Below are 16,239 nucleotides of genomic sequence, written 5' to 3'. Positions count from 1 at the left end.
ACGGACTGCTCGGTTGACATCTTTACCACCTGAAACCGACCTAGAAAACTTGAAAACCGAGCTAAACATGATTTATTGGTTTGGTCAGATGACCATTCCATTGCCCTCGTCAAGTGTCAAATCCCTTCACAAAATCAAACCCACTATCCTCCATGAATTTGAAGCTCTGCATCTCATCGAAGACTTACAAAGTTACATCTACTAAACTAGTATTATTAAAAGATAAATCGATAGTAACAATAAGTCTTAAAAACTAGTATTATTAAAAAATAGTTTGATGGTAGCAATGATTGCAGTAATTCTTCCTGATTTCGTGTAACTTGAGCTGGAGGGTGGTGGTGAAAGGGGGCATTTGTTGTGCATAGGCAAATTAGTTACCTCAGCATTATGAGGAGGTGGCGAGGGATGTGAATAGTGAGAAGGGGATTTGTTCAATTCAGTTGCAGAGGTTTAGAAAGAGGGTTCTACCAATACCTATGTCTCAGTAAATCGACGAAAATCAACACCAATGTCTCAGAAAGATTGAACATAACAGAACTGAGCAACTGCAACTCTACAAGAGCATAGATGAATCTATTCTGCTCCTTGTAGAGATGAAATGCTTCGGCCTTTTCAACTCTGAAAGCTCACTTCAAGAAACGAACTCCATTGTCACCGAGTTGGAAACAATCACCTTCATGCGTTTCCATTCTCAAACCCTAGTTTTTTCTCTCTAGAAAGAACAATGCAACCCATTGTTCTATTCCATGAAAACCCAGTTAGAGCGTTGTGTTGATAGAAATTAGAATAGTAGGTGGGGATTGACAAAATCTTTCCCTCAAATAGAAACCTGACTTCGATGAGTAAAATGAAATATATTTTCTTTTTACATTGGAAATAGAGGTATACAGAGTGAGAAGAAATGAAATGATGGAAGAGAAGTTGTAAAGAGAAAAAAGCCAAATGGGGGAAGAGTTTGAGAAAAAAACTTATGGTGGATTGAGCTGGCCTCATAAATTGTAATGTCTGACAGGTATCAGAACTCCACCCTATGACCCTCAAAAGTAACATTTTATAATTTGTATGAAAAAAAATAGATATGAGCTTATAACTGGTTGGTCGGGTTATTTTTGTTTTATAAATTTATAAACCAAAACCAACCCAACTGGTTGGGTTGTATATTTTAATGGTCAAAAACTGACCTACAGCATTAGTAAACCAGACATATTGGGTCAAGTCTGGCCGGTTTGGTTGGTTTGGCCTTCTTTGTGAACAGCCCTCTCAACACCCTACTTAGGGGTTGACAGTTGTATCTAAATTTGTTTTATTGAAGTTACCATTTCCAATTAAAAGGGGATCTGCTTATGGCAGGATGGCTTCCTGGGGATAGTCTTACCATCCCTTTGACGTAACCTGAGCAAACAAGTAAGGACATTAACATACATGTGCTTTGGTGTTGAAAATAGGAAGTTGTATCTCAAGGATCTTGCAATGTTTTTTCATGAATAGGCACAGGATAAATAGTTCACCTGGGGATCAGCTTACTCATAAAGTTTTGTCTTTGTTTATCTTGATTCTGTTGTTTCTCTTTTTACACACTGCTTCCAGATTTTTTTTTGATAAGCATTTGCTTCCAGAAAGTTCAAATTGCTACTTTCTTAATTGTTTCCTATTGGCATTAACATACTTATCCATTTGTTTGTAATGGTTTCTCTCCTGAGGTAGTTTGATTTTATATATACCACTCATGCTTTCTGATTGGTATTTTTTATACCACTAATTTTACCATTTACCTCTGCAATCAATGGTTATGTTTGTATTTGTTTGGTTAATACTTTTACTACTAGCTTATCAAGAAGTTTGTTTGCTTATTTACAGTGAGTTTCAACTCATTCATGAGTTATGCTTATATGTACTATCGGCATCACAAAGGACTGAACTTATACGAGCAACGCTTGCGACGTTGCATGCTTTCCTTTCATGGATTCCTCTGGGCTATATTTTTGAATCTCCACTGGTATTCACATTCGTCACAGTTTATTTGGTTGCATTTTAATCTTCTCTCATGGGGCTTTGTACATGTTTTTTTTTTTTTTATATTCATTCTGTTATTTTTGATCAGTAACTCAACATTTTATTAATTAAGAAGAAGGAAGGTACAATACATTAAATACAGACAGGCTGTGAGAGATAAAACCTTCTCTCTCCTCTAATACGTCCAGATCCCTTACAATTCATTCTTTAAACACCTTAGTTGTGATCAGAAGTATTTTAATTTTATTTTATTTTTCTGTTTTAATGATATACCTGTTTCAAATTCTACACTAGTCTTATATGTTCTTCATTGCTTCTTTGTGATAGCTTGAAATACTGCTTAACTTCTTTCCAGTGGCATCATATAGAAATCTTACAATCCAGTGTTTGACAGAGGTATTCACTTTTTCTTATATTGAGATCCATATTTTATTAATCTTTCTTTAAGATGATGATTACATTTCATTATGTCACAGGTTGCAGCTCTTCAATTTGGTGACTACTATGATGCACAATATGTTAAAATGTATAACATTTTTATGGTGCAAGTACAGGTAACTGGTTAACTGGTATTGGATGCAATCAAAATTCCATCTGAACTTAATAAATTAAATTTTGCGTCTTCATAAGTTTTATTTGAAAGAAAGCTTCTTTTCTGTTCCATTGTCTCATCATCTATGGTTTCATTTGGTTCTGTTACCTTTTGTTAAATTCTGTGCTATTTTTGATGTTCTCAGACAATTCTTCCACCTGCAACAAACATACCTGATGCTTATGCCCATGGTTCCAGTGAGGAGCAGGTGAACCTCTTGACTTGTGGAATTTCTTCTAAAATTGAAGTTTATTGCTTTTCCACCCACCTATTTCTAACAGCATCTTTTATGTTGGTTTTCCCTACAGGCGTTTATTCAGAACCTGGCATTGTTCTTTACTTCATTGTACAAGGCAAGCTTCTCTGTGTAATTTTATGTCTTAACATTATGCTGGAATTTCCAGCTGTACTTATCTGGTTGTTGTTTGTCTATGCAGGAAAATTTAAATGTCTTGCTGATGGCACTTTTTCTTTTGCAGGCACATATTAGAGTACTTGAATCCACTCCAGAAAGTATATCTGCACTACTTATGGGTCTTGAATATCTGATTGGCATTTCGTATGTTGATGATACCGAGGTTTTTAAGGTGTGTTTATTGTTATGTACTTCACTTTCTTGACCACTAACTTACCATAACTGTAATGTGATTGACCTATACTTATTTGTGACATGGCTCTACAGGTCTGTTTGGACTATTGGAATTCTTTAGTTTTGGAGTTGTTTGATGCACACCATAATGTGGATAACATTGCAGCTGCTGCAAGCATGATGGGGCATCAGGTATTAATAAATATGATACATATTCATTATAAACATGATGTGTGTGTGTGTGTAGTCAACTTACTCAACCAAGCCTTGTACCGACTATCTGGGGTCAAGCTTTTTTGCAATGCTCTTAGCAAGAATCAAATGGACAGATCTGATGCTGCTGGGTTTGGGAAATCCAACACCCCCTAGGGTTGAGGCATTTTCTTGATTGTTGGCATTTGAAGTATTGTGGTGACAAGGTGGTGGAATCGACCATAGACTCAGAGCTTGACAAGAATGAAGGTGTTGATTGAGTAGGAAGAACATTGTCATAAAAAATTGGTTTGATTAAGTAGGAGAAGCTGTTTTGAGAACCCATCTTTAGATGCCCACAGTTGGATAGAGAATTTGCGGAATGGATTATTTTTTTTAAAGAATGGAGGTGGAGGTTAATTCAAATCAAGTGGATGCTAGATTTTGGAACTTGTGCAAAAATGGGGTGTTCAATGTCTAACAATCTTATGAAAGGTTAATCAGAAGTCAAAGTGGGCATGTGGATATTAAGAATATCTGTGGCAATTCAATACCTTCAAGAAGTGTTCACATTGGCTTTTACTTCCATCTTTAGACAACATATTCACATTGGACAATATCAAGAGTAGGGGTTTTTACTTGTACAACCAGTGTTGTATGAGTGGGTGTCAAGAATAATTGGTTCTGCATATTTTCAGCAAGTGTGCTATTGCAGATTTTTTATGGAGTTTTTTACATGTCTTCTTGGAAGATCCATTCATGACCAAGTATTCCCAAGAGAGACCTTTTTAAAGCGGTCTTCTTTACAGGGAAGTAAGAAATCAAAAAAAATATTTTGGAGAGCAGTTCCTTTTGCTATATGTTGGTGCAAGAAAGAAGTAGTAGATGCTTTGTAGAAAATAGTGGAGGACTAGGGAGAAATGTTGCTGACACCGGCTCTATGAGTATGAGTTGGTTATTGGTGCTTCCTGAATTTAGAGAGTGTTCAGGGCTTCTTTTGGTTTGGATTTATGGTTGTCTCTTTGAAGTTTAATCTAGTTTGTTTGTTGTAACAATGAGTATGCTTGCATTTGTTTTGGAACTGAATTAGATCTTAGGTCTTTGGTGTAATTTTGTCATTACTTGATAATATTTCTTTTTTTGTCTTGCTTATTAGAAAAAAAGGTTATACCTATAAGTAGCAGAGTTGGTTGTATAACAGTTTGCGTACTTATTTTTATCCTTACACTGTTACTCTTTTCCTTGCTGCTAATAATGAATATTTATAAGCATTAATTTGTTTAGCTGTTTTTCTTTTTTATTTAGTCTCTTATAAGCATGATATGTTAATTATTTTCTTTCATTATGCCTTCTAATTACATATACGACCAAAAATAAAAGATGATTAGACACCTCCAAATAGAGGGTGGTTGAAGCTGAACTTTGATGGCAGCAATATGTGGGGAGAAGGTGATTCAGTATATGGAGTGCAGAAAAGAAATGGAAGTGAAGAAGTTAATGGTTGAAGGTGATTCGAAAGTGGTATGTGGCTGGTTAATGAAGGAAAAGAATGTGGTGTGGAATTCCAGAAATGAATTATGACAGTTCTAATGGTGTTTAAAAAACATGTAGATACCAATCAGATGGGCACAAAGGCCTGCAAACTCTTTGGCTGATTGTTTGGCTAAACATGGGGTTAATAAACAAATGTTTTAAAAAGGGTGGTGGGGTGAGATTGTATGTCTATGCTCTTTTTATTGTTTTCGCAACCTCTATTTGTATCTGTTTTAATTATTTAATGAATGGTTTCCTTTCTTTGCTTATAAAAAGCCTACAAATTCCATAAACTTGTTAAAGATCCTATCAATGTTTTAAAACATGGAGATCGGAAGCATGATACTTGGACCTTTAAATGCATGGGGCACAGGCCTTGTGGCATGATGCTTAAGCTTCTTGGATTACCATTTTTTTTTAAGGAAAAGCACGAAGCTGAAATTAGGAAAGTGTATAAGCCTATTCAAGAGGAGCAAATTTTTTTGTATGAATAGCCTGTCACATGCACAAGAACTATAGGAATGTTTGGAGCTTTATATAAAAGCAGTGCATTCTTCCATACAATTTATAACTACTAAATAGCTTTAAATGTAAATTAATACCTATTTAAATGTGTTGAAACATAGATGCAAGCACAAGTACACACAGAGATATATATACACATGCACACAAACAAACACATATACATTTATAAACAATATTTCTAAGCTTCAACTTATAAAAAAAAATTCTAAGCTTCAATGTGGAAGGTCTTTGTCAGTATTTCATGTTCTTAGCCGATCAAAAAAAAGTATTTCCTGTTCTTAATAAACGGCACTTCTGTGCTCCAATGTAGAGATATTGGCATGATCTGGAATCTGTGTCTGAAATCTTTAGTCCTTTGTCTGTTGATTTCTTACTGGATCTACAGATGCCATTTGGTTCTGGTATGGTTGATGGTCTAGGATCACAACTTTTCCAAAGACGACAGCTCTATGCCACTCCAATGTCAAAGTTGAGGATGCTGATGATATGTCGTATGGCCAAGCCTGAAGAGGTTTTGATTGTTGAGGATGAAAATGGGAATATTGTGCGTGAGACTATGAAAGACAATGATGTTCTTGTTCAATACAAGGTGTGTACTTTGTAACTCCAACAGTTAAGTTGTCACTTCATATAAAGCCTGAAAAATCAAAACCAATGATACGTAGACATAAAGGCATGGAATCATAAGGTGTCAAACATGGAATTTTGCCTTTTTGTCTGGTCACAGTTCACTTGAGCACTATTTTATCAGTAGAGATGTCAATGGGTTTGGTTTGGTTTGGGATATGGTGTACCAGTCCCAAATCGATTATTATTTGGTTCTATAAGATTGAGCATTAGACCCCATTATACTTGACATTTCCAATGATAATAACAACTTAGAACTTCATCTTTGATATATAGCCTTGATAAAAATTACAGTAAAATAGTGAACTGTTTATATGTTGATAAAACAAGTGTTTTCAATCAAAATTATCTTATATATTGTATATAGGATTTGCCCTTTTAGACATAAAATATAACAAAAAATACAAAAAAGAATCTTTATATATAGAAGAAAAACAGTCCCAAAAAAAAGAAAACTGATTAAAAGAAAGGGAAAAACAAAGGAGATAGCAGCAGCAAGAAGAAGAAGAGTTCGATTGTGAGAAAGGGTGAGGAGAAATCTTGTTCGTACTGCACCTCCTTTCCCTAATCTTTTCACTAAGAATTAATCACTAATTTCTGGAATTACAAGTAGGCCCTTAATTGGGCGGCCGGCTAATTAAACAAAACAAAAAGAGATTAACAGGCCCATAAGAGAAGGCCCATTAACAAAAAAAGAACAGAAATATAAAGACAAGTAACAACTTTGGGCTCTGGGCCATTCGACCCATCTTCTCTACATATATTATTAACTATATAATCTATATGGGTTTTAATTGGTTCATAACAGCAATAACCGCTCTCAACCCAATTATTAATAACTGGTTTGGTTGATTGAGTTGGTTTGGTTTTGTTGGGTAGACCTGACTCATTGACAGCTATATATTATCAGAGATGTATTACATCTTGGTTACAATTCAAAAGCTTCTAGTTCACTAAGTGGGATGATTTCTTTCAAAGTTCAGATGCTACTAATGGTAAATTTTTGTGGCTCATTGGCTTCTTCATTGATGCTCTGATGTCTCCTTCATATGTTTGTTGCTGGTGTCTATTTTTTAATTTTTTTTTTTTCTGTTTGCCGCCTATGTTGACAGTATCCTGATGTTACAGATCATGAGGGAAACACTGATCTATTTGTCACATCTTGATCATGATGACACTGAGCAGCAGGTATGTGCTTAAAAATAGTAGTCATAATGCTTCTATTTCCTTTTTTCTCTTTTATAATGCTTCTATTTCTGTTTTTAAGTAAATAGAAAGGAAATTTAATTATAATGAAATAATATACAAAGAAAAGGAAGGGTGTTGATATGACGCCCTATAAAAGAGATACGCCTGAAAATACAACAACCAAATATCCTAAAAAGTTTTACATCTGTTGATAACCATAAATAGACCAAAAACCAGAGCCAAAAGAAATTGCCTTCTAAACAAAGAAAAGAAAAGACCCCAAATAAATATTGCTGCTTTGCACTCAATGAAAAAGTGTCTTACAACTTTATTGTGGCTTTTGCACGTATAGCACCAACCCATCAGCTGAAAGCTTTATCCTTCTAAGTTGTATTCTGGCCATTTCTACAGTCTTTCCACCATCTTGCATCAGCCGCAAGAGGTGATGTATTCTCCTTATCAAGCTTGCCAAGCAAAATAATAGATTTCTCTCTCTCTCTCTCTCTCTCACCCTCTCTTCCTCTCTCCCTCTCCTAAAATTTGGACACCAGATCATTCTCTTGTCCCTTATTTCATACATTGATTGATTGTGATGCTTTTCCCCAGTCTCCACTCAATTTATGCAACCTGAGGCAGAATTCACTAGGCCTCTGAACTCTGTCAATAAGATCTGGATAGCAATTCTGTTTGTTTAGCAAATAAAAAATTAAATTCATCAAAGAAAATGGTCATCTATTAGAAAATATCCTGGAATTCCTTTCTTTCTAAATATTCCATTGGAAGGAAGCTGTGTGCATCCGTATAACCTAAACTAGTATCTAGTTGCTTTCAATCCCTTCTTCTTGGAGGTTGCCATCGAGTACCAAATAAGTGCATAATTTGATTATTCATCATGGTAGAAAGTAATATGATGTGAAGACATATGAACCATCTCGTCACTCAAATTGAACGAGTTAGTTTCTATAAGGATATCTTCATATATTTTACATCTTATTACTGCATCATTGCTAGTATTTTAAAATGCACACCACAGGCATGCCTAGGTGCATTTGAGAAGTGTGTTTTAAGGTATGTGCCTTGCCTGAAACTAGGAATACTCCCTTTCAAAAGGTTCATACCTTTCATCTACGTCTACATCTACAACTACAAACTACAACTACAACTACATATACATATTGGTGGATTCTTATGTGGTTTAGACCGAAGGTTCAAAAAATCAACACGTATTGGTCCATATCGGCTGATACACATTGTATCGGGAGCACCCCGATATGCCCCTACAGAGGGTGTATCGGGGTTCTGACTGGTTCAGGAGGTGGAGGAACCTTAAACCGCTCCCCTGAACCGGTTTTGAAAAAAATAAAAAAAGTAAAAAAAAGTACCGATACTGCCTGATACGCCCCTACTGGCGTATCGGGCGTATCGATATTTAGAACCTTTTTTACACCTTTGTAATGGTTTATCAGCTTCGAAATGACCTTTTATTGCTGTTTGTACACTAGTAATGGTCTATTGACTTATAAATATACAAATACAAAGATCTTTTAAATACGTGAGGCCTTTGTTCTTGAAAATACTATCTCAAATAACAAACTTTGTCACTAAAGAAGCAATAACAAGGGGCCTTTATTGAGGTGGAGGGCTGATATCCTAGGAATTGGAATGCAAAATGTTTAACATTACATTGATAAAAAAAATGTTTAACATTACATTATCTACTTGATACAAAGACTTTTTAAATACGTGAGGCCTTTGTTCTTGAAAATACTATCTCAAATAACAAACTTGTCACTAAAGAAGCAATAACAAGGGCCCTTTAATGAGGTGGAGGGCTGATCTCCTAGGAGTTGGAATGCAAAATGTTTAACATTACATTAGCTACTTGAAGCAATGGAACTAGGAGATAAATAAATGCATTGAAATCTTCACATGTTTGGATTGTTGAGTGCTTGAAGAACTTTGTTATAATCCACATATGTTTGGCTTCACTTTCATTTTTACACTTTGAATATTGTTTATATGTTATGCTTAAGTTTTTTCGAAATTCAGGTTTTCTTTTTATTTGTTTTGATTTTTTTTTTCAAGAATTTGCTCCCTTGCTTCAAATGGGTGTTCACCTAACCTTGTGCCTTGTGTTTTGGGTGCAAGAAGGCCTATGTGCTTTTCTTGCACATAGCACTTTTAAGACATTGATTGTCGGATTATTCCTTAATTTGATGCTTGCTTGATTCCTGCGTTTTTCTTGGCATGGGAGGTATTAGTCACTACTAGTCTTTTGGTTTATATCAGTTTTTGATTGAAATTCTTATTGGTATTTGCAGATGCTGAAGAAGTTAAATAAACAATTAAATGGTGAGGATTGGACATGGAATACTTTAAACACATTGTGCTGGGCAATAGGATCTATCTCTGGGTCCATGATGGAGGATCAGGTATATATTTTGTTGCATCCAGTTTGTATTCTCATATCCATCTAAATGGAGGGCTTCTGCATTTATGAATTAGGTCATAGGTGTCTTTTTGTCTGATCCTCATGCCCCTATAGTCGATCCAGTGCTGATGTTTTAGGATGGTTTGGTTTGGTTTTTTGGTCTGTCATCCCTTGAAACTTTATCTTTGCATGCATACAGCTGTTGATGTTGAAGTTTTTTTAGATATCATTATTCTCAATGTAAAAGGAATGGAAATACATGTAGCATTTATTTTTCTCCTTGCTCTCTTGGAAGATGATCTTTCTTTTCTTGGATGAGGAACTCCTATCTAATCTGATTACAGAACTTTCTTTTCATGCTTGTATGAAATCATGGATGTTGCATGTGTGCGCCCGTGTTTCTAAAATTTATTTGTTTTTACATGTACTTATATGTATGAAACATGCATGTTGGGTTTGAGCTCAATATGCTTTTCACTATTTAACTATCTTTGCTTTGTGCTTGACAGGAAAACAGATTTCTTGTTATGGTCATTCGTGATCTTCTGAACTTATGTGAAGTTACGAAGGGAAAAGATAACAAAGCTGTTATTGCTAGTAACATTATGTAAGAATTGCTGATGTAGAAGTGCTAGTAGTGCAGCTGTGATGTCACTGTTTTATTTACTATTATAGTATAAAAAATGTTTTCTTTATATGATCATTGTTATTGGCTTGGATTGGCAGGTATGTAGTTGGGCAATATCCTAGGTTTTTAAGAGCACACTGGAAGTTTCTGAAAACTGTTGTGAACAAGTTGTTTGAATTCATGCATGAAACACATCCGGGAGTTCAGGTACTTTGCCCCTTGACCAACAGACGGAATTGACAGTAAAAGTAGAATTACTAAGGGGGTATTCTTTTTGTGGTTTGAGTAAAGGCTAGTTGTATTTCAGAACAATAGAACTTAATTGTGTGTCAAAAATCAACGGTCAAGAAATGCTTAATGGATGTGACTGTTTTTCAAGGACCACAAAAACTTGATAATTGAAGCAATAACTAGATGACAAAGAAATAATAAGATAGAAAACGGCAGCTGCAGTGTCAATTAAGGAATGAACGAAGAAAGATCAACAAGAAAAGCAAATGTCATAGTAACAAAAAATGAATAAGATAATATTCAATCAATAAATGTACTACCTGTCATAAACTAAATATAGATCCTAATGGAGTAAGTAACCCTAGTTTTCTCTATGAGTTAGCACTTAGAGATGGAGTCAAATCATCCATAAGTTCAGAGTTAACACTAAAACCCATTAATGAATAAAATTCTTCACTTTCCCATTCCATATATGCTCAGATTCAGATTAGTTTTCACGTCTTTTACATAGTGGTTGCAATATATCTCTTTTAAAGTGTACAATATATTTTTTGCTAAATAATGGACGTGAATGATGAAATATTTGTTGGAAAAATGTCCTTCAAGTATCCAATGAATCTCGAGGGTCCAATCAAATCACGAAAACATTTTATATTACAATCTTGCGAAGATCTGATTGGGATTAAATCTTCTAAATATCACATGGAATCCAAACGGGTTGGCAATCAAATTCTTGGCTTGCTAGAACAGTTTCAATTTTTCTAGGCCTTGTGCTGAACTCAATGATTGTGGACCTGTTATTAAAGGGACTAGGATGTCCATGCAGTTTCCAAAGGAGTTAGCTTGGCTTTTCTTTTCTCAGCGTTCAGCCCCACATCAATGTCAATACTATAGATGAACTTACAAATCCTTTTTCTTTTTTCCTGTATCAGTGCCTTGTGTCATCATCACATTAAATGAAACTGGGATGAGTATATTTTAACTAAAATTAGACAAAAAAAGAAGAAATTGAGATAAATATGTGTTCACATAGATTGGGGTAGGCATCTACTTTTTGCCAAGCAATTTTTGGGGGGGATTTTGTCTTGTTGGCAGATTAGGGAGCCATAGTATATATGAGACATGGAACTTTTAGTTTTCCTTCTATTTGGCCTGAGGGGGAGCGTGTGAGGTTGGTGGGGCATTTATGTTATTGCACAGGCCCTTTGTAGTTAGAATGGTTTCACATGGCTTCCAGTTTCCACAACAATCCTGTCCTTGATGGACCATATATTGTTACTCTGCTATACATATCTGCAGCGATGATGTTTGAGCAGGCATTTTAACATTTGCTATTAGTCCTTTCATAAAGGATAGCTGGCTAGTACTTGCTTTTTTCATTTATGGTTTTGTTTACCATGAATGCTCCATTTGCTGTTCCTTTTAAATTACTAATCTCTAGCTTTTTGTACATATTATTTTTTCATTTTCAACCACATAGTAATCATTCGCTCATTGTCTTCCAGGATATGGCTTGCGACACATTTCTGAAAATTGTTCAGAAATGCAAACGTAAATTTGTTATTGTACAGGTAAAAGTATTGATGCTCTTCGCCATATAATACTTTGTCATGGTCACTTGTATTATTTGTTTAAATGGTCTGTGGGATTAGTTTTTCTTGATCCTGCTCCAACTGTTTCAAAAATAAAAAAGGAAACAACAGAAGTTAAATGGAAGAATTGTGTCAACCTGATTATGCCATACTGAATTATGTAGATTTGTTTCTCCCATAAGGTTCCATATGATTTCTATCTTAATGTTATATGAATTCTCCATTGGTACCTTTTTGAATGCCATTTTTGTATCTGATATTGTCCTGTAGTGATGGCTGCTTTTCTGATTGCAGGTTGGGGAAAGTGAACCATTTGTTTCTGAACTTTTGACTGGTCTTCCAGCAACAGTTGCAGATCTTGAACCTCACCAGATCCATACATTTTATGAATCTGTATGTTGTGATGATTGGAACTGTTTCATGGCTTTATACAGGAAAGTTTGGTTCCTGGTAGTAAGGGCTGCTTTTTTTGGTCTTTACAGGTTGGTCATATGATTCAGGCAGAATCTGATCCTCAGACGAGGGATGAGTATCTACAAAGGCTCATGGAACTTCCAAATAGGGTGTGCCTTCTAATTTGCATTATTTTCTGAAGTCATGATTTATCTGAATCCAGTGTTTTGATAGTGAGTAGTTCAACTAAAGTGCAGGGGGTTAGCCTGGGAGACCCTTGTGAGGAAAAAGTGTGAAAAAGCCTAATAAAAAAAAGAAAATCTAAATTCTGAAAGAAATAAAATATTAGAAAATCAATTCTAGTGAATTATATTTTTTTTTGAGAAAAGGTAAATTATGATTATATTACTAATAGGTCCTTTGTCCATTGAGTAGCTGTACAAAAGAGGGACCTCAAAAGAAGGCCCATCCTCAAAAAAGTATAATCAGAAAAACAATCTTTATGAACAGTATGTATGGACATCCAACTTTTCAAAACCTCTATTGACCCGTTAATGACCTCCGCTTCAGTATAATATTTTTTTTTTCAAAAATTCTATTGTTCCTTTCTGACCACACAGCCCACAGCACTGCCAAAGGGTTGGAATTGCAGCATAATTTTCCTGTTTTAGACATCCCCTGAATCTGTCATTCCTCAAACAGAGCTCTAACTGAATGACTTTGGATATTTTTCACATTTTGATTTGTGTTTTTTAGCATTTTTTTTTTCTGTTTCTTGCCATTGCTTTCTGTTGTAGTTGGTGAAGTTTCTTCATCATTCTCTTCTGCTCCTTTTTGGGTGAAATTTTTACTTTACTCATTGGGTGTATCATGTTGTATTTGTAGGTTCTTGAAACCCTAAATAAGGGTTTTTTTTGGAATTTGGCCATGTTCACGGGGTAGGCAAGCCTAAAACCGACCCCCTGAACAATTTTGAAAAAACAAAACTAAAAAAAGTTGTGAAGTATTGAAACACCCAATGCGCCTGCTTGTGATTCGTGAGTATCGGGTGTATTGATACTTTAAGGCCATGCTTGGGAGTGCTTAAAAACAAGTGCTTATTTGGGCCATTAAGCACTTATTGGTATTTGGGAAATAAGCCCGAAATAAGTGCTTATTTAAAAAATAAGGACTTATTTTTCAAGCCCAAAATTCTAGCTTTTTTTAAGAGCTTCAATTTTTTTCTTCCAAAATTATCCCTAGTTGAATTTTAAAATGCTACTTGTAAAATTATCCCTAGTTGAATTTTATAAAAGTACTTTCATAAAAGATTTATGAAAGCACTTTTACGAAAGCACTTTTAAGAAAGTACTTTTATGAAAGCACTTTTATAAAATCACTTTTACAAAAGCATTTTCTGAAAAGCACTTTTATGAAAGTACTTTATGAAAACACTTTAATAAAAGCATTTTTATGAAAGCACTTTATAAAAGTACTTGCTTAAAAGTGCTTTCATAAAAGTACTTTCATAAAAGTGCTTTCGTAAAAGTACTTTTGTAAAAGTGCCTTCATAAAATTACTTTCACAAAAGTGTTTTTTATAAAAGTACTTTCATAAAAGTGTTTTTATAAAAGTAATTTAATAAAAGTGCTTTCAAAGGGTATATTTTGAAAATTTGAAAGAAAATGAAGGACAAAATAGTCACAAATGCTTATTTATGTGCTTATTAGAGAAAAAGACCACCAAACGCCTAATATAAAACAAGTGCTTATTTAAAAAAAAAGGAACTTGAAAAAGTTGGGTGCCAAATGCAAATAAGTGCTTATTTGAATAAGCACTTGTGTTTTTAAGCAATTATTCAATAAGCACTTATTTTTAACTTAAGCACTCCCAAACATGGCCTAAACCATGATAGCAACTTTGTTCCAGGCAACAACTAATTGGTAGTGAACTTAAAGAATGCCCATTATCTTCTTTTTTTTTTAATTTTTTTAATTTAAATACCATAAACTAATCATGTACCATGACAAATACTCAAGGCAACTGGTGTACATATAACAAAATAATGTGTATATCATAATATTTTATCATATCATAATACTGTAAAGAGTGACAGATAAGTAAAAGCAATTAATACTTTTGAACAATTTTATGGTTGACTAGTTGCTTGTGTGTTAACTAACCAACTAGTTAATGTTTAGTTTTGCCAGCTGGTTGTACTTGTATAATGATTTTCAACTTACAAGTTGGTGATGCAATATCGAGAGCTACCTATTTGTATGTTTTAAAAAACTTCTTTTGAGAACACTCTCTTCTGCAGAAATGGGCTGAAATTATTGGACAGGCACGCCAGAGTGTGGATTTTCTCAAGGATCAAGATGTTATCAGAACTGTACTTAACATTTTGCAGGTACTTAACATTTTCTCAAGGATCAAGATGTTATCAGAACTGTACTTATCAGAGTGTTGATTTCACTGAATTTGGTTTCTCAAAAAAATTGATGCTCAACTTAGAGTGTTAGATGGTCGTTTAGTAATCACAGTGTAACCATTTACTGTTTCATTCTCTAGACCTGCATATATACAGACTGCAGGTGCTGTAGGATGACATAGTCACCATAATTTGATATGTATTTCTTGATTAGAGTACTCAGACCCACTGTTTAGAGGGGTCTGTGTCAAGAGATTGACTACAGTGAAAATCAGCTTGAACAGTTTGCTTGTTTTACTTTACTATGTGAACAGCAGGGCAAAAATTATTTACGTTTTGAAAAGATCCTGTTATATTGTATGATGAAGGTGGTTTAAATTTTAAAACTAATTAGGGTGGCATTTGGCACATCCTTCATTGTAGTCTTTTGGGCTTTTGCATTCTTGGAAGACCGAATTTTTGTCTTTTTTTGTTTGGTAACAGAGCTGAGAAGACCGAAAGTCATGTGCCCCAGAAAGATCTGGACGGACCAAAATCAGTAAATGGTCTTTATCTTTAAAGATGAGATCCCAAAAGATCATTACATCTTTTGGCCATCTAAGCTGTAAAAAGATCTTCCTAAAAAGACTTGCCAAACCACACCTACATTTTGCTTATCTTTTTGATCTGTTGCAAGTTGCTAGGGGCTGACTGAAAAATACATGGATTTAAGTGCTTATTATGATTTAGCAATTTCTCTCTGTTGCACACAGCGAATACACAGTTTGTTTTTTCTCATATATTTATTATCAATTCCATTCAGAATAACCAGTTATTGATCAAAATTTAATGTGTACATTAGTAAATATTGTTTTGTAAAGAGTAATAGATCACTAGGTGTCCGTCCGAATGTGGAGGCACAGGATTAAACCCATGTATCTGCAGACTCTCCGTGGTAAGGTCAGTGGACCTTACGTGCACCTTGCTCTGTTCCCACCCCTTAAATCCCCTGTATTGTGGAATCTGTAATACCAAAAAAGTCTCATAGAAGTTACTTTCAAGTCATTTTGTTTGTGATACACAATATCAGTCTCTTTTTAGTTCATCTTATTAATATAATATAATAAGCCAATCATTTTTTTTGATAAGCAACAGTGGTTCAGGGGGGGGATGACTATTCTAATCTGACCCATTTGCTGCACTAACAAGAGGAACAACTGAGAAACCTTCATGAGGAGACATCTACATTAAGAACATAATGAGGAAAAAAAAACAAGCGATACAGCAAGGTTCAAAATTTTGATACGTATCGGGGC

General features: G+C 34.7%; 1 protein-coding gene across 1 annotated transcript in view; it reads left to right on the top strand.

Annotated features, from left to right (window-relative positions):
• LOC104611416 (protein EXPORTIN 1A) overlaps positions 1-16,239 on the top strand; it is a 38,207-nt gene that overhangs the window by 13,673 nt on the left and 8,295 nt on the right. Inside the window, exons 7-22 of the mRNA XM_010278433.3 lie at positions 1,858-1,996; positions 2,341-2,409; positions 2,490-2,567; positions 2,751-2,813; positions 2,914-2,958; positions 3,085-3,192; positions 3,288-3,386; positions 5,830-6,033; positions 7,200-7,259; positions 9,581-9,691; positions 10,200-10,297; positions 10,417-10,525; positions 12,055-12,120; positions 12,436-12,534; positions 12,624-12,704; positions 14,834-14,923. Coding sequence (XP_010276735.1) covers positions 1,858-1,996; positions 2,341-2,409; positions 2,490-2,567; positions 2,751-2,813; positions 2,914-2,958; positions 3,085-3,192; positions 3,288-3,386; positions 5,830-6,033; positions 7,200-7,259; positions 9,581-9,691; positions 10,200-10,297; positions 10,417-10,525; positions 12,055-12,120; positions 12,436-12,534; positions 12,624-12,704; positions 14,834-14,923 — 1,519 coding nt within the window. The remainder of the gene's footprint in view (positions 1-1,857; positions 1,997-2,340; positions 2,410-2,489; positions 2,568-2,750; positions 2,814-2,913; positions 2,959-3,084; positions 3,193-3,287; positions 3,387-5,829; positions 6,034-7,199; positions 7,260-9,580; positions 9,692-10,199; positions 10,298-10,416; positions 10,526-12,054; positions 12,121-12,435; positions 12,535-12,623; positions 12,705-14,833; positions 14,924-16,239) is intronic.

Source organism: Nelumbo nucifera, chromosome 3 (genome assembly GCF_055504915.1).
Source record: "Nelumbo nucifera cultivar China Antique chromosome 3, China Antique-T2T, whole genome shotgun sequence".
NCBI classification, from domain to species: domain Eukaryota; kingdom Viridiplantae; phylum Streptophyta; class Magnoliopsida; order Proteales; family Nelumbonaceae; genus Nelumbo; species Nelumbo nucifera.
The sequence above is the reverse complement of the archived record's forward strand: the minus strand, read 5'-3'. Positions and strand labels throughout refer to the sequence as shown.